The sequence below is a fragment of the Andrographis paniculata genome, unplaced genomic scaffold (assembly GCF_009805555.1).
Source record: "Andrographis paniculata isolate CXL003 unplaced genomic scaffold, ASM980555v1 Contig89END, whole genome shotgun sequence".
Classification (NCBI taxonomy): domain Eukaryota; kingdom Viridiplantae; phylum Streptophyta; class Magnoliopsida; order Lamiales; family Acanthaceae; genus Andrographis; species Andrographis paniculata.
This window is the reverse complement of record NW_026137627.1, coordinates 899,441-912,020: the sequence shown is the minus strand read 5'-3', so window position 1 is coordinate 912,020 and position 12,580 is coordinate 899,441. Positions and strand designations below refer to the sequence as shown.

The window sequence follows — 12,580 nt, the reverse complement described above, 5'->3', positions numbered from 1 at the left end:
AAATTTGTGACATAAATAACTCAAATGAAATTGTCTAGTAACATTTTTTTTTTGTCTTACATGTTAAACAACAAAAAAAAAAAAAATACAACATGCCAAAAAAGGAAAATAAAATCCCTTCTTGCTTGGTATTCGAATGTTCGACTTGTCATTCGATACGCGGGAAACACGGGGCACGTTGATGTAATATATTGCGTAAGAACTTTATTTTGCACGTGATCATTGTAAATTCTGACGACTTTCGAAATCGAATGATATAAGTAGTATATTCCTTTTGTTGTTTGTTGTCGTTCTTGATTTAAGTTATTTCAAACGAATTTATTGAAAGGTCAACTTAAATACGACAATAATAACTATACATTTTCATTCAAAAATTAAATCTTGCGCAAATATTTATGATCCATTGAAGCTTTGGATGTATGAATACCAAATTTGGCTAGTGTCGGGATAATACATTCTATAAAATTTACACGTGTGTTAATTCACATAATATTATTTATATCTTTATTCAAGTAAATTTCAATAATTGCGTAAATCGTGTGAACGTTGACTTATTATAATTATGTTGTTAATCATTAAGCTTCAAAAACTCAATTAAGGAGACGGATATAAATAACTTTTTTTGCATTGACTATATCAAGGTAAAGTTATTTGGTCAACGTATATTTTTAACAAATTTTTATTTTTATTTTTATCAAATATAAAGAAATTTACTCTTATTGTCGTCATGAATAACTACGATAACAATAATCAGTTTGTTGTTGAGCATTTCAACATTTGTTCATACAAAACACATAACATAAACAAGCTTCAATGTGATATTACATTTCGTTCAAATAATAAATACAAATATAAATTATACAAATATTACATCTATTTTAGAAATCCAAATTCGTAAAATATTTTCGCAAAAACGTTATGCTCGATAACTTGCAAGAATTATACATTCCAATTTTTTGTTATTACATTATTTTTTTAAACAAGATTATTAAGCTAACACATTGTTATACTTAAGTCAACATAAAAGTGTTCATCTTCATCCTCCTTCAAACCAATATTTCCCCGACCAAATCTCGACGGAATTTCACGATACTTGGCTCTATAGATTCATAAACTAGCCTAGTATCATGTCCAATTTGAATTTTTCCAAAATTTTATGAGCATTTTCAGATAATGTCCCAAAACCACTGAACACTCCATGAGAAGTCATATCTTGACCACTTCGTAATCAAAATGCAATATCTCCTAAATTACTAATCCTCAAAATGCAAATAAATACTCTACAGAAAGCTTACGAAATTTTGCACACAATGGAAAAAAAATCATGGAAATTAGTCACGTGTAGCTCAAGTTATTTTTAATTAAATCAAGCTTAGAAACACACTTTATGTGACCAAAATAGCCAACCTTGATGTACAATCCTATCCTATCCATCCTACTCATCAAAAGCCTGCGCCGTAGATCAGATCCCATCGGACGGTCCAAATTCAAAATTTGGCTGCAGCGGCGATCCGCGTCATTCACCTCTCGACCAATCAGATTTCACCTACCGGAAATTGGCTGTGAACGCTCACTATTTAAATCCGTCGAATTTTAGCTTCACACTCACCCTTAACCTGACGAAGGCATCATCATTTCGGTGCATAGATCTGTTCTCTCCAATTTCCCCAATTTCCCAAAACCCTAACCCTAATTTTAGCTTTGGTGAAGTTGCTTGGCTATGGCTGCCACAGAAGAGCCTAATGTCCCTGCCGCGCCGGAGGAAGTGGAGCCGGCAGTCGAGGAGCCTCTGAAGGAAGATAATCCCCCGGCGAAATCGGGGAAGGCGAAGAAGGCTGCTGCGTCCAAGGAAGCTAAGCCGAAGAAAGTTCCTGCGCCGAAGAAGCGTAGTGCTCCGACACACCCGCCATACTTTGAGGTATTCGATTGATTGATTGATTGGGTTGAATGTCGTTTGTGTTGGATTTGGATCTGAATTGTTTTGTGTGCATGCAGATGATTCAGGATGCGATCGTGACTCTGAAGGAACGGACTGGATCGAGTCAATACGCGATTGCGAAGTTCATCGAAGATAAGCATAAGAATCTGCCGCCGAATTTCAAGAAGCTTTTGTTAGTTCAATTGAGGAAGCTGGTTGCCAATGAAAAGCTCGCTAAGGTTAAGAATTCATACAAGCTGCCTCCTACTCGTCCTTCCAGGGCGGCGGCTGCTGCTGCGCCGGTGAAGAAGACGGTCGCCGCAGCCAAGCCGAAGCCGAAGCCGAAGCCCAAGGCGAAGGCGGTTGCTACCAAAGAGAAGAAGCCAGCCGCCTCAAAGGCCAAGCCAAAGCCGAAGCCAAAGCCTAAGGCTACTTCAGCGAAATCCAAGACCGTCGCAGCTGCAAAACCGAAGGCAGCGCCGAAAGCCAAGCCAGCTGCCAAATCCAAGCCTGCTTCTAAGGCGAAGGTTGTGACTCCGGTGAAGGCAAAGCCTGCGCCAAAGAGAAAAGCTCCGGAAAGGTCGAAGACGGAGAAGAAACCGCCTGCAAAGGTCGCGAAGACGTCAACAAGGTCAACTCCTACAAGGAAGGCGGCGGCAGCGACAAAGAAACCAGCTGCAACCAAGAAGGCGGCGCCTGTGAAGAAGACTCCTGCCAAGACCGGGAAGCAAAAGACGGCGAAGTCTCCGGCGAAAAAGACGGCGGCGAAGAGGGGGAAGAAGTGATTCAGGAGGGTAGAATTGAACATCTATGTTTGTTTGTGGGGATGTTATTGTAAATTTAGTAATAGCGATCTTGTTGCGCTCATGAAAGAATCAAATTGTTGATTTTTTTTTTTCTTCCCTATCCTGTTTTGATTAATTTAAAATCTTGATTATTCTTCCCTTTCCCTGAAATTCAGTGTCTTGTTTATGGGTTCGATGCAGTACATGCTTCTTAGCTTAAACCGTTTAACCATAACATTTCGTTTGATTCTCTCCTCGTCTTGTGTGCTTTAGCTGATTAGTTGCTTGTAATGGTGCAGCTAGGGTTTTGCTCGGGACTGGTGGAAGGCTCGGTTGAATGCTTCTTCATTCGCAGGCAGAAAGGCATGGAGCTATGGAGTGAGGTATGTATGCTAGATTCAATGCGGTACATAAGTGCAGCATATCATCTAATTTCACTGGTAAATCTGCCTACTTTTGGTTGAATTCTTCGGACTTGTTTGCTTGTCATTGATCAGCTATTTGTAGATTGTTACATGTCCTGCACAACTAATATTGTATTCTCTATACTACTCTTGGGTTTACTTCGAAGAGGAGAAGATATTTATCGCTAGGTTATTGGAGGAATTATGTAATGGACTGATAAGTTTGGTGTTAATTGTTCATTTTAGTTTTTGAATATGCATTGGATAGTTAAGGTTTAACTTTCAGCTTTGTGGGGTTAGGTTTTCTTCCCCCAATCTGGTGAGGAAGCAGCTTCATGTTGTATAAGTTCTGAAATGATATCGAACTCGAGAGAGACACACACACCATGAAGGAGATATTGGAAGGAAGGTACTATTATAGGTTGATAATCTCCAAACTGAAATACTTGTTTGATTTCCCTGATAATTGTGTTGTCGTGCTCTCTGACACTGATTGTTCAATGTGCTCATTGGCGCCTGATATGAGATGCCGATTACCAAGGCACATTAGCAAGCCGTACTCCTATTCCAAGTAAGAGAATTGGGATTTGAACTATGCTTTGTTTTTAACTACTCTGATAGGTGATTATGTGCATGTGCTAGAGCTTAGTCGTAGTAAATAGTAATCTAAGATGGTGCCAAAACAAAGTAATTATTGATTGTTTGGATATTTAGTTTGCACAATAGAGTTGACATATATGTTGGACAACTAAAATCGATACATTTAAGGAAACTAGGAAAGTAATAACCATGCATAAAAGCTTGAGAATTAAACAATGCTCTCAAAATCTCCAAATACCAGTTGCTCATTGAAAAAAAATGAAGAAAATAGGGAAGTGATGAGCATGCATAAAAGCTTAAAAAATTAAACATTGCTCTCAAAATCTATTAAACATTGCTCTCAAAATCTCCAATAGGTCCTTTTACTTCTAAATACTTCTCAAGCATTAAATTAAATGCTTCATTTGGTCGAGATAGTGTAATATTGGTTAAACACTTCGGGATACTTATTGTCATGAATAATAAATGCACAATTCCGACAGCTTAAAAAGGAAAGTGAGACATGTATTTAGGTACAAAGCGAGCTATATGCTGTAAAAGCATATGTGATGCAATAGATGACGTGATGACGGTTGCTTGCTTCTAGGCAGATTGTCTTGCCGCAAAAACTCATTTTGCTTTTGTTGTTATATGAAGTTTTGCATTTAAAAAAACCAAAAAAAAATTGGTCTCACTTAGAGCTAAATGAAGTATGCAAATATATATTGACAACATAGATTCTTGTCAACATTCATTTTTTTTCCCCTTTCGGTTTCCAGTTCCTTCTAGTTTGTTACTTGTTATTCACTGAATGAAATGGCAAGAACTTATGTTATTGCAGGGGAATTTGCAGAATCCTTATGAATGGTGGAGCAAATGTCTGCATGACAACTAATCATTCGTATAATTTTAACAATAACATACCCGTATTCTGAAGGAGAGTCATGGACTCGCAGACATCGGATGCAAATAACAATTTGATAGTTAGATGGTGTTTTGGCGTTCAACCATTGCAGACTCAATTTCCCGGTAAATAATTGTGCTTAGAACTTTCTTGATTGGTGGATAAATTTGAAGTGTTCAATTTTTTCAGTGTCTGAAATATCTAGAGAAGTATTTCTGGTTTTAATGACTGAGTTTTTGTTATATATGGTATGGCTCATTACACGTGTTCCTGTCTGTATTTCTATTTTAATGCTGTCTTAGCTCATTGGTGGTTTGGCCCAAATAGTTTTCATGTGAAGCTCTTGATTGCCATATTTAGTACACTCGTGAACTCGCCACGTGGCATGATGCTCGCTGGAGGATCTAGAACAGAATTCTGGTTGAAAACTTTCTCCAATGCTTTCACTCTTTTCATCTTGATTTTCTTGATGATAAATTAAACATGAAATAATATCCCATTTTATGTTCGTGGCGACATTAGTAAGTTAGATTCATGCGCGCACAAATTTAATAATATTCTACCTGTTTAGACGGCTTCTTTGCTCGTTGACTGCTATCCTGTCCGTTCAAAATCATTCTCGATTAGTTACTTTTTGCTTTAAATTTCACATAACTTGGTGTATTTTCACAATCTGTTATTTTTTTATTTACGCATTGTCGTCACCTTGAGCTATTTGATTCTGTAAATGTTCTCAACATGAACTATTATTGCAGAGTGAGCTGCCGTGTTGACGACATGAGCTTAAAATAAATGATTGCCTCCCGATTCATTTCAAAACATTAACTGGTAAGAATCGTGCAATTTCTCCTTTTAATTGCAGCAAACTCTCCGGCACTGAAAAATCTACTCGGGATTGACTCATTCTCCCTCTATCCAATGTTCTTACCATGTTCAGTTGTTTTAAGGTTAGTTCTCATATTTGTATTCTTTCAGACAGTTCTCCATACTTCCTCATTCTTGTTACTCAGGTCGACACTGAATTCTCGTTTCCTTTGATCTAACAGGACTCTTTTTAACATTTGTGGATCTGGATGCCAAAATCCACAAGGAGATGATGATTGTGTGACGTCTCTGCCGACATGAACCAATAATGCCTTCTCCTCCGGTAATGCTGCTGTAAGTTTCTTGCATCCCCTTTAGATGCTTTTATGCATACCAAGCTTTAAACAGATCTTTATGTCGAAATTTTTGGGATTGAAAAACCTCAAATTTCTTACACCCTTTGCTTGAATAACATATTTGCTGGGGGACTGCTTTGCTTTGTAGCTTTTTTATTGATTTGGGAACAATAAAAACTTAAATTGGATGAAATATTTGATACTATAATATTTCTAATTCAAAATAATAGTTTGGTGAGACATTTTGCAAGAACAAAAAGATATTTTTATTAGGAATCGTATATAGTTACCTGTGTAATAAGGTATATGTATGTTGGCCTGTACATTCAATTATGATTTTGAGCGAGCTCGAGTATTGATTGCTCAAGCTCGATTCAAATTTGTTAATCATACCGACTCGACTGGTTAAAAATTCGAGTTAAAATAGTGGCTCGAGTTTGGCTTGTCAGACACAAATTCAAGCTTGAGCTTGACTTGTTTGTCTCTATACACGAGCTGGGGTCGAGCTTCATTTAAAATTGGGTGGCATGCGATGACTTGAAGGAAAATCACTCAAATTGATTGAAGAAAAAAGCGAAGAAGAGTTGGAATAGCTAGCTAGAAATTGTTGAATTATATATTGTTTCTAACTATCTAGAAAAGTAAGGAAGAAAATGTAAGACGGCGAAAAAAAGAATAAGAGATATAGTTTGGGTGAATGGTTTCTTGATCCTTTCTCGGCTGTTGCTCCATCTCATTTTGTGCTTCTCAATTTGGCTAAATTGCACAAAATTCACAATTGATTTTTTGAAATTGCGACAAACTCTCTCGTAATTTCATAAATTCTGCTTCTAATCCCTCGACTTTCCTTATTTAAGGTATTTGACCTAAATGTGATATATTTTTAATTTTAGGTGGTTAGAAATTGAAATTTTAAAATTTATTCGCAGTTTGGGCGTATTTAGGCAATATACTATTAAATAAGGATCGCCGAGGGTTAAATGCAGAGTTTATAAAATTACGATAGAATTTGACACAATTTTAAAATTATAAAAAATTTGACGCAGTTTCGTAAAACTACATGCAAGTTTTGCACAATTTAGCCTTTCAATTTCTCACAAATTGTTTAATGTTGCTATGTTTTTTCATTCAACTCCCTTGCAGTCAATTTACTTTTCAAGTCCCAACTTTAGTAGCATGTAAACTAAGACTATCTAGTTAGGTATAATGAATTTGAGATTTATATATTTTCGTCCCATATAAAATGTTTATTTTTTTATTTAATTTATTTTTTTAGAAAATATAATTATATTTTAATTTTAATTTATAATTTTTTAAATTTTAATTATAATTATATAATATTTTCTCAATCTGGCTCAAAGGGTCTCATTTATCTTTTATGTTATTATATTTAATATTAAAAATATTTCTATATTTGTATAATTTTTTGTACTAATATTATTATAATAGTATTATAAGACACTATTAATAAGTATTTTTGTCATTTTCATTGATTTATACTATGTTTTTATATAATAATAAATGCAAAAAATAAATGAGATTTTTAGAGTCAGATGAATGTAGTAGTTATTTTTATTAATATGTTTTTTAGTTACTTATTATTTATTCTATTTTAAAAAATAATTATATATTAATACATAACTATTTTTAATTTTTATTTAAATTACAATATTTTATATAAAGAACAAAAATATCATAAATTCTTTAAGTATTTTCTACTCTAATAAAATTCCAAAGGAACTTTTTATTTAAAACGGAGGAAGTATGCTTTATCTAAATTGTTGTGTTACGAACATTTTCTTGGGAACGGCGGGAATTTTAATTTGTTAATACAACTTAGCCTCTAAGTTGGCCTATAATTTAGAGCCCATCGTCTGTATTTTTTGGCCCAAATTTGAAGCTTGTTAGACCTTTTTATGCTCAACTACTACTATAACGAATTCCTGGTTTTTCTTTTTAGTGATTTTGTATTCTTATTGATTTCGATTTCGGTCGGACTTTGGAATTCTCGCTTTTGCAGCCATCCGCCAACGGAGGTGCTGTGCAATTTCTGGAGTGCTCCAGCCATGGTTTCAAGGACGTTAGGAAAGCATTCTCCTTCTGCTGCATCTCTTATCGCCGGTAATTCAGATGGAGGAAAGCTTGCAACGATGTTCATAAACCCACGCGATTCCGACCTATCGAAACCTACCGCTCAAATCCGAGGTCGGCCAGGAAGGCTCCGGAGGAGAGAGTCAGAAATCAACGCAAATGACGCTCTGGAAAAGTTCGACGAAATGCTCCGGATGCAAAACCTACCGCCGATTTCGTCGTTCAATTCGCTTTTAGGCGCGGTTGCGAAGTCCAAAAGGTACGGTGATTTGATTACAATGTTCAATCGTATGGCGGAGGCTGATCTCCCAACCGACTACATCGGAATGAACATTTTGCTTAATTGCTATAGCGAATTGAAGAAGGTCGGTTTAGGTTTCGCAGTTATGGGTAAAATATTGAAGAGAGGTTATGAGCCTAACATTGTTACATTCACTGCATTGATAAAGGGGCTGTGTTTGGAGGATAAAATAGGCGAAGCTGTGGCATTGTTGAGGAAGGTAACTCGAATGGGGTTTAATCCTACTGTTAAAACTTGGGGGACTTTGATCAATGGATTATGTAGAAGTGGCAATGCTGAGGTAGCTCTGAGGTTGCATAAGGAAATGAAGAATAGGAAGATAGCCTCTTGTTTGAGATTCAACCCTAGTTTGATTTACTATTCATGTCTTATAGATGGTGTTTGTAAGGAAGGGTTGATTGAACAGGGGAAAGAGCTGTTTGCAGAGATGGAGGGGAAGGGTATATCGGCGGATGTTGTAGCATACGCTGCGTTGATCCATGGATTATGTCGGAAAGGGGAGTTGGAGCAGGGGAAGGAGCTGTTTATTCGGATGGTGGATCGAGGGATTCGTCCGAACGTTGTGACGTTTAATATATTGATGGATGCGCTCGGGAAAGACGGGAGAACCGACGAGGCGGTTGGGCTGTTGGAGCTGATGATTTGTCGGGGGGAGAACCCCGATTCGATTTCATTCAACACTTTGATCGACGGGTACTGTTTGGAGGGAAGAATCGATGATGCAAGAGAGCTGTTTCTTTCGATGGCGGCTAAGGGTTACGAACGGGATGTCGAAACGTACAACGTGTTGATTAATGGGTATTGCAAGTGTAAAGAATTAGGAAAAGCTACCGATTTCTTTAAAGAAATGCTCGAGAAGGGTTACGAGCCGACGGTCGTTACGTTCAACACTCTGTTGAATGGTTTATTTCAAAGAGGTAAAGTTAAGGACGCGGAAGATCTCTACGCTAAGATGAAAGATCACGACGTTTCGCCAGATTCTGCTACATACAGTATATTATTTGATGGTTTCAGCAAGAACAATTGCCTCGATGAGGCCATGGAATTGTTCAAAAATCTCGAGGAGTCTGGCTACAAAATGAATAATTTACATTGCAACTGTTTACTCAATGGATTGTGCAAAGCAGGAAAGCTCGACTTGGCCTGTGATCTGTTCAGAAAATTTCCAGAAATGGGATTGGCGCCGGATGGCTATACCTATTCCATTATGATCGGTGGGTTTTGCAAGGAGGGGCAGCCGGAGAAGGCGACCGATCTGTTTCTTGAAATGGAAGCGAAAGGCTGTGCTCCCGATGTCGTCATCTTCAACACTCTTATGCGAGGATTCTGCAATAATAATGATGCAGGTAAAGTGGTTAAACTTCTCGATGAAATGGCGAAGAGGAATTTCTTACCTGATGCGTATACAGCAAGTATAGTGGTGGACTTACTGTCGAAAGATGAAAGCTATTCGAAATATCTTGACTTGATCCCTAGTTTTGCCAACCGGGCTAAGAAATAGATTCAATCAAAATGGTGATGTATGAATCATCGAAGTGGTTTTTGTTGCGCTAGCGAACATTTTCCTGATCGATGGCTCAGATACGTCTCGGGTGGATTTGACAATGTCGATGAATCTGCCGTGGTTCTTATCCCTGGACGCTACTAATTCAACGGCACAGGTGATTGGTATGCAGGTAATAAGAATTAAACATTTGCAGTAGAAATAGAAATTAATTTGTCTTCTTGATCTTTAGCATATATATACCATCTTTAAAATGATCGAGCAAGAAAATATGAACTTACCCGATATTAGATGATGTGTCTATAAGCTGCTTCTTTAAGGTAGTCCGTCCTAGGATCTTGGACAAGAACATCTTTCTAGGTTGAGGGGAATGAAGCCTGGTCCGAAATCATCACTTCCAAAGATGGATTTCGCACCAGACAACATTCCCCACAACGACGGGAAGAACTTAGGACAAAAAGATGCATTGTGTGTATTATTTCTCACAGAGTTTTGGTTCTCTTTATACCCGAAAACACAGTCGACGTAATAGATTCTCTTTTTCTTTCACATGACAAGGAATCCACTTTCAAACCCCCCCTCCCCCACCCCTTCTCATGGAATATCATCATTGTATGCAAGATTGGGACAAGAAGAAGCATTCATATTTACATCTACCTGTAAGTCAGTCCTTCAAAAAGATATAAAAGTGCATGTTATGTTTTTGTTCATTAGAATGTACTTTGCCTATCTTTTTGTAACTACTGTACAAATGTGCAATTTTGTAGCCTGCCATCAACACATGCTGCCACTTGGGTTAGTATCTATCAACTTTATTGAATTGATTTCTCCAAATATATTTTTAGGGTTGACATTGAATTTAATTAGATATTGACATTGTGTTTATTCTCCATCTCAAGTTAAGTATATATCTTTTGCTTGCCACTAAGGTAAAGGTTGCATTTTTATTTCTTTTTTTATGCTAATCTTATGGCTGAAGCTCATCTCATCTTATCTTGTTTAGTGTTCATACTAATACTTTTGGTGTCTCGGTTTTTATAGATTCTCACTGTAATGACCAACAATCTTGCAAGAACATGACAAGAAATGTTCTGTTTCTAACAAAGGATTTTTTACCTCAGATTTATTCGTTGCAGGTCCCGACATCCTCGGCCCTTACGGGTTCTAGCACGGTTAGAATTTCGCATGACGATTTCTTCAAAGAATTTTGTGTGAGCAGTGTGATTTCATTCTCCGGATGCTTCTTTAGCAGTGGCTCCCAAAATCCGTCGTCTTCGTTTAGGCTCGACTCTCCTAGAAGTTCCACGACCCGCTTCAGATTTGCGACGTTTCTCCCGGCCCCGCAACCTAAGGCAGTTGCGGCGCCCACTGCATTGGCAATTGTTAGTGTAGAGACGGACGGCATTTCGTGTATATAACCGAATGCAACAGCGGCCACGAAACTGTCTCCGCAGCCGACAGTGTCGATGACGTCCACGTTGAACGCCGGGGCGCAGGATATACTCGTGGGGGCGACGAGAATCGACCCCCGCGACCCCATTTTTATGATCACCCACTCCGTTCGTGTCCCTTCCCGGAGGAGCTCTTTTGCGGCGAGTATCGGGTCTTCTATACCCGTCAGCTGCTCCGCCTGGCGTACAATACCGATACAGATCATAGCTCAATCAACTGTGTGGATGAAAATCAAGAACTACTGTAAGTTCATACCTCTTCAGAAGTTAACAGAAGGACATCGCTCATCCTCAAGTACCGGTCGAAGGCGATTTGCTCGTCGGCACTGCCGTTGATCAAAGACTTCCCTCGTGGTCCGGGGTCGAAGAAGATTGCTGTTCCCTCTTCAATGGCGCAATCTAAAACAGACGTGAGTAGGCGCGGGGAAAGCTCGTCGAATCCGTAGCCGTTGCAGAAGAGGATCTTCGACCTCCTTATAGCCTTCTTCGTCTCCTCGGAGAGCGTCTGCATCCACCAGAATGCAGGGGAGTTGCTGAAATCTGCGCGGCTGAAGAAGAAGCGGAGAGCTGCGAATATCAGTCAAATGGAGGCTAAACCAAATCCCTAGTTTCAGCATTGGATCATCCATCGTACCTGCAGAAGCCATGCCTTTGCTGAGGATCGACCAACACCCAGCACAGAAGCGTCTCGTATTGTGTCGATGAAGTTTCGTCGACTGCATTTGGATCGTCCATTTCAGCCATGGCGATTCCTTCGTCGCGAAGTACATCCAAGAGGAATCGGCCGTAGATCTCGTCGCCGACGTGGCCGATTGTCACCAGATTAAGCCCTAACCTAGCTGCTGCTATGGCGACGTTGCAGTTACCGCCTGCTTCCCAGAATTCCTGCAAGGAATCAGTTAAGTTTTTTCCCTCTTCTTTTAAAAAAAATATTTCATGTTTCTGGTCTCGATCTCATCTACAAAATTGACAGTTTCGAGTTTCGTTCCAATGGCAGATGTACCTCTGACTTGTGACGGTTTCCATCGCAGTGCTTGAGATTCGAACAAAATCTAAGAGTTGGAGAAAAGCAAGTAATAGAAATGGAGATAGATATACGCAAACCTTATCAGGAGAAGACTTCGCCAATTCTTCCATGTAAGCTTTCCGTTCAGCCATGGCTTTCGGCGGAAGCTTCGGAACATTGAGCACAATGTCTACGCAGAGGTTTCCGACCGTAGCCACGTCGACATCCTTCTCTCCGACCGATTTAATCCTCTCCTCCTCCTCCTCCGCCGCCGCTCCATTTCCATAGCTCAGTCGCTGTCCAATCCCCTGACATTTCAAAGCCGAAGTACAGCGGAAATTCCTTCCGGCGACATACGAAGAAATTCTAGGGTTTCGGCGCCGGTTAGCGTGTGGAGTAAGGCAAGCAAAATTAAAGCGGACGGCGAAACCTGCTTGCGTCTGCATTCAGAAATTCCGGCGGCGATTGGATCGAAAG

At 38.9% G+C, this 12,580-nt stretch overlaps 3 protein-coding genes across 11 annotated transcripts; 2 read left to right on the top strand and 1 right to left on the bottom strand.

Moving 5' to 3' along the window:
- Positions 1 to 1,598: 1,598 nt before the first annotated feature.
- Positions 1,599 to 2,815, top strand: LOC127243053 (histone H1-like). The gene is made up of 2 exons (XM_051262903.1): positions 1,599 to 1,918; positions 1,996 to 2,815. Exons 1-2 carry the CDS (start codon positions 1,721 to 1,723, stop codon positions 2,701 to 2,703), a joined length of 906 nt encoding a protein of 301 aa, XP_051118860.1. The 5' UTR covers positions 1,599 to 1,720; the 3' UTR covers positions 2,704 to 2,815.
- A 116-nt stretch (positions 2,816 to 2,931) lies between these two features.
- LOC127243051 (pentatricopeptide repeat-containing protein At3g22470, mitochondrial-like) lies at positions 2,932 to 9,643 on the top strand. 9 transcript variants are annotated; one of them, XM_051262896.1, is made up of 7 exons: positions 2,932 to 3,086; positions 3,408 to 3,516; positions 3,634 to 3,678; positions 4,528 to 4,715; positions 5,346 to 5,537; positions 5,637 to 5,748; positions 7,771 to 9,643. In XM_051262896.1, the coding sequence occupies exons 6-7, from the start codon at positions 5,723 to 5,725 to the stop codon at positions 9,641 to 9,643; spliced, it is 1,899 nt and encodes a 632-aa protein (XP_051118853.1). In that variant the 5' UTR covers positions 2,932 to 3,086; positions 3,408 to 3,516; positions 3,634 to 3,678; positions 4,528 to 4,715; positions 5,346 to 5,537; positions 5,637 to 5,722. The 9 variants fall into 9 exon arrangements, with proteins under 9 accessions (XP_051118853.1, XP_051118856.1, XP_051118854.1 ...); XM_051262899.1 differs by having other exon boundaries at positions 3,408 to 3,678; positions 4,528 to 4,564; positions 4,643 to 4,715; positions 5,453 to 5,537; XM_051262897.1 differs by having other exon boundaries at positions 3,408 to 3,678; positions 4,528 to 4,564; positions 4,643 to 4,715.
- Positions 9,644 to 10,769: 1,126 nt separating this feature from the next.
- Positions 10,770 to 12,549, bottom strand: LOC127243052 (fructokinase-1-like). Its single transcript, XM_051262902.1, has 4 exons — positions 12,202 to 12,549; positions 11,732 to 11,982; positions 11,354 to 11,645; positions 10,770 to 11,276 (listed from the first exon to the last, which is right to left on the bottom strand). The coding sequence occupies exons 1-4, from the start codon at positions 12,547 to 12,549 to the stop codon at positions 10,770 to 10,772; spliced, it is 1,398 nt and encodes a 465-aa protein (XP_051118859.1).
- Between the last annotated feature and the right edge of the window lie 31 nt (positions 12,550 to 12,580).

Bases quoted from the DNA above. Each gene is read 5' to 3' on its own strand.
- LOC127243051 (XM_051262898.1), top strand. From the start codon at position 5,723: ATGCCTTCTCCTCCGGTAATGCTGCT. The intron at 5,749-7,770 runs GTAAGTTTCTTG...TCGCTTTTGCAG, and splicing joins TCTCCTCCGGTAATGCTGCT to CCATCCGCCAACGGAGGTGC.
- LOC127243053 (XM_051262903.1), top strand. From the start codon at position 1,721: ATGGCTGCCACAGAAGAGCCTAATGTCCCTGCCGCGCCGGAGGAAGTG. The intron at 1,919-1,995 runs GTATTCGATTGA...GTGTGCATGCAG, and splicing joins CACACCCGCCATACTTTGAG to ATGATTCAGGATGCGATCGT.
- LOC127243052 (XM_051262902.1), bottom strand. From the start codon at position 12,549: ATGCAGACGCAAGCAGGTTTCGCCGTCCGCTTTAATTTTGCTTGCCTT. The intron at 11,983-12,201 runs GTTTGCGTATAT...GATTCCTTGCAG, and splicing joins CGAAGTCTTCTCCTGATAAG to GAATTCTGGGAAGCAGGCGG. The intron at 11,646-11,731 runs GTACGATGGATG...CTTCTTCTTCAG, and splicing joins CAAAGGCATGGCTTCTGCAG to CCGCGCAGATTTCAGCAACT.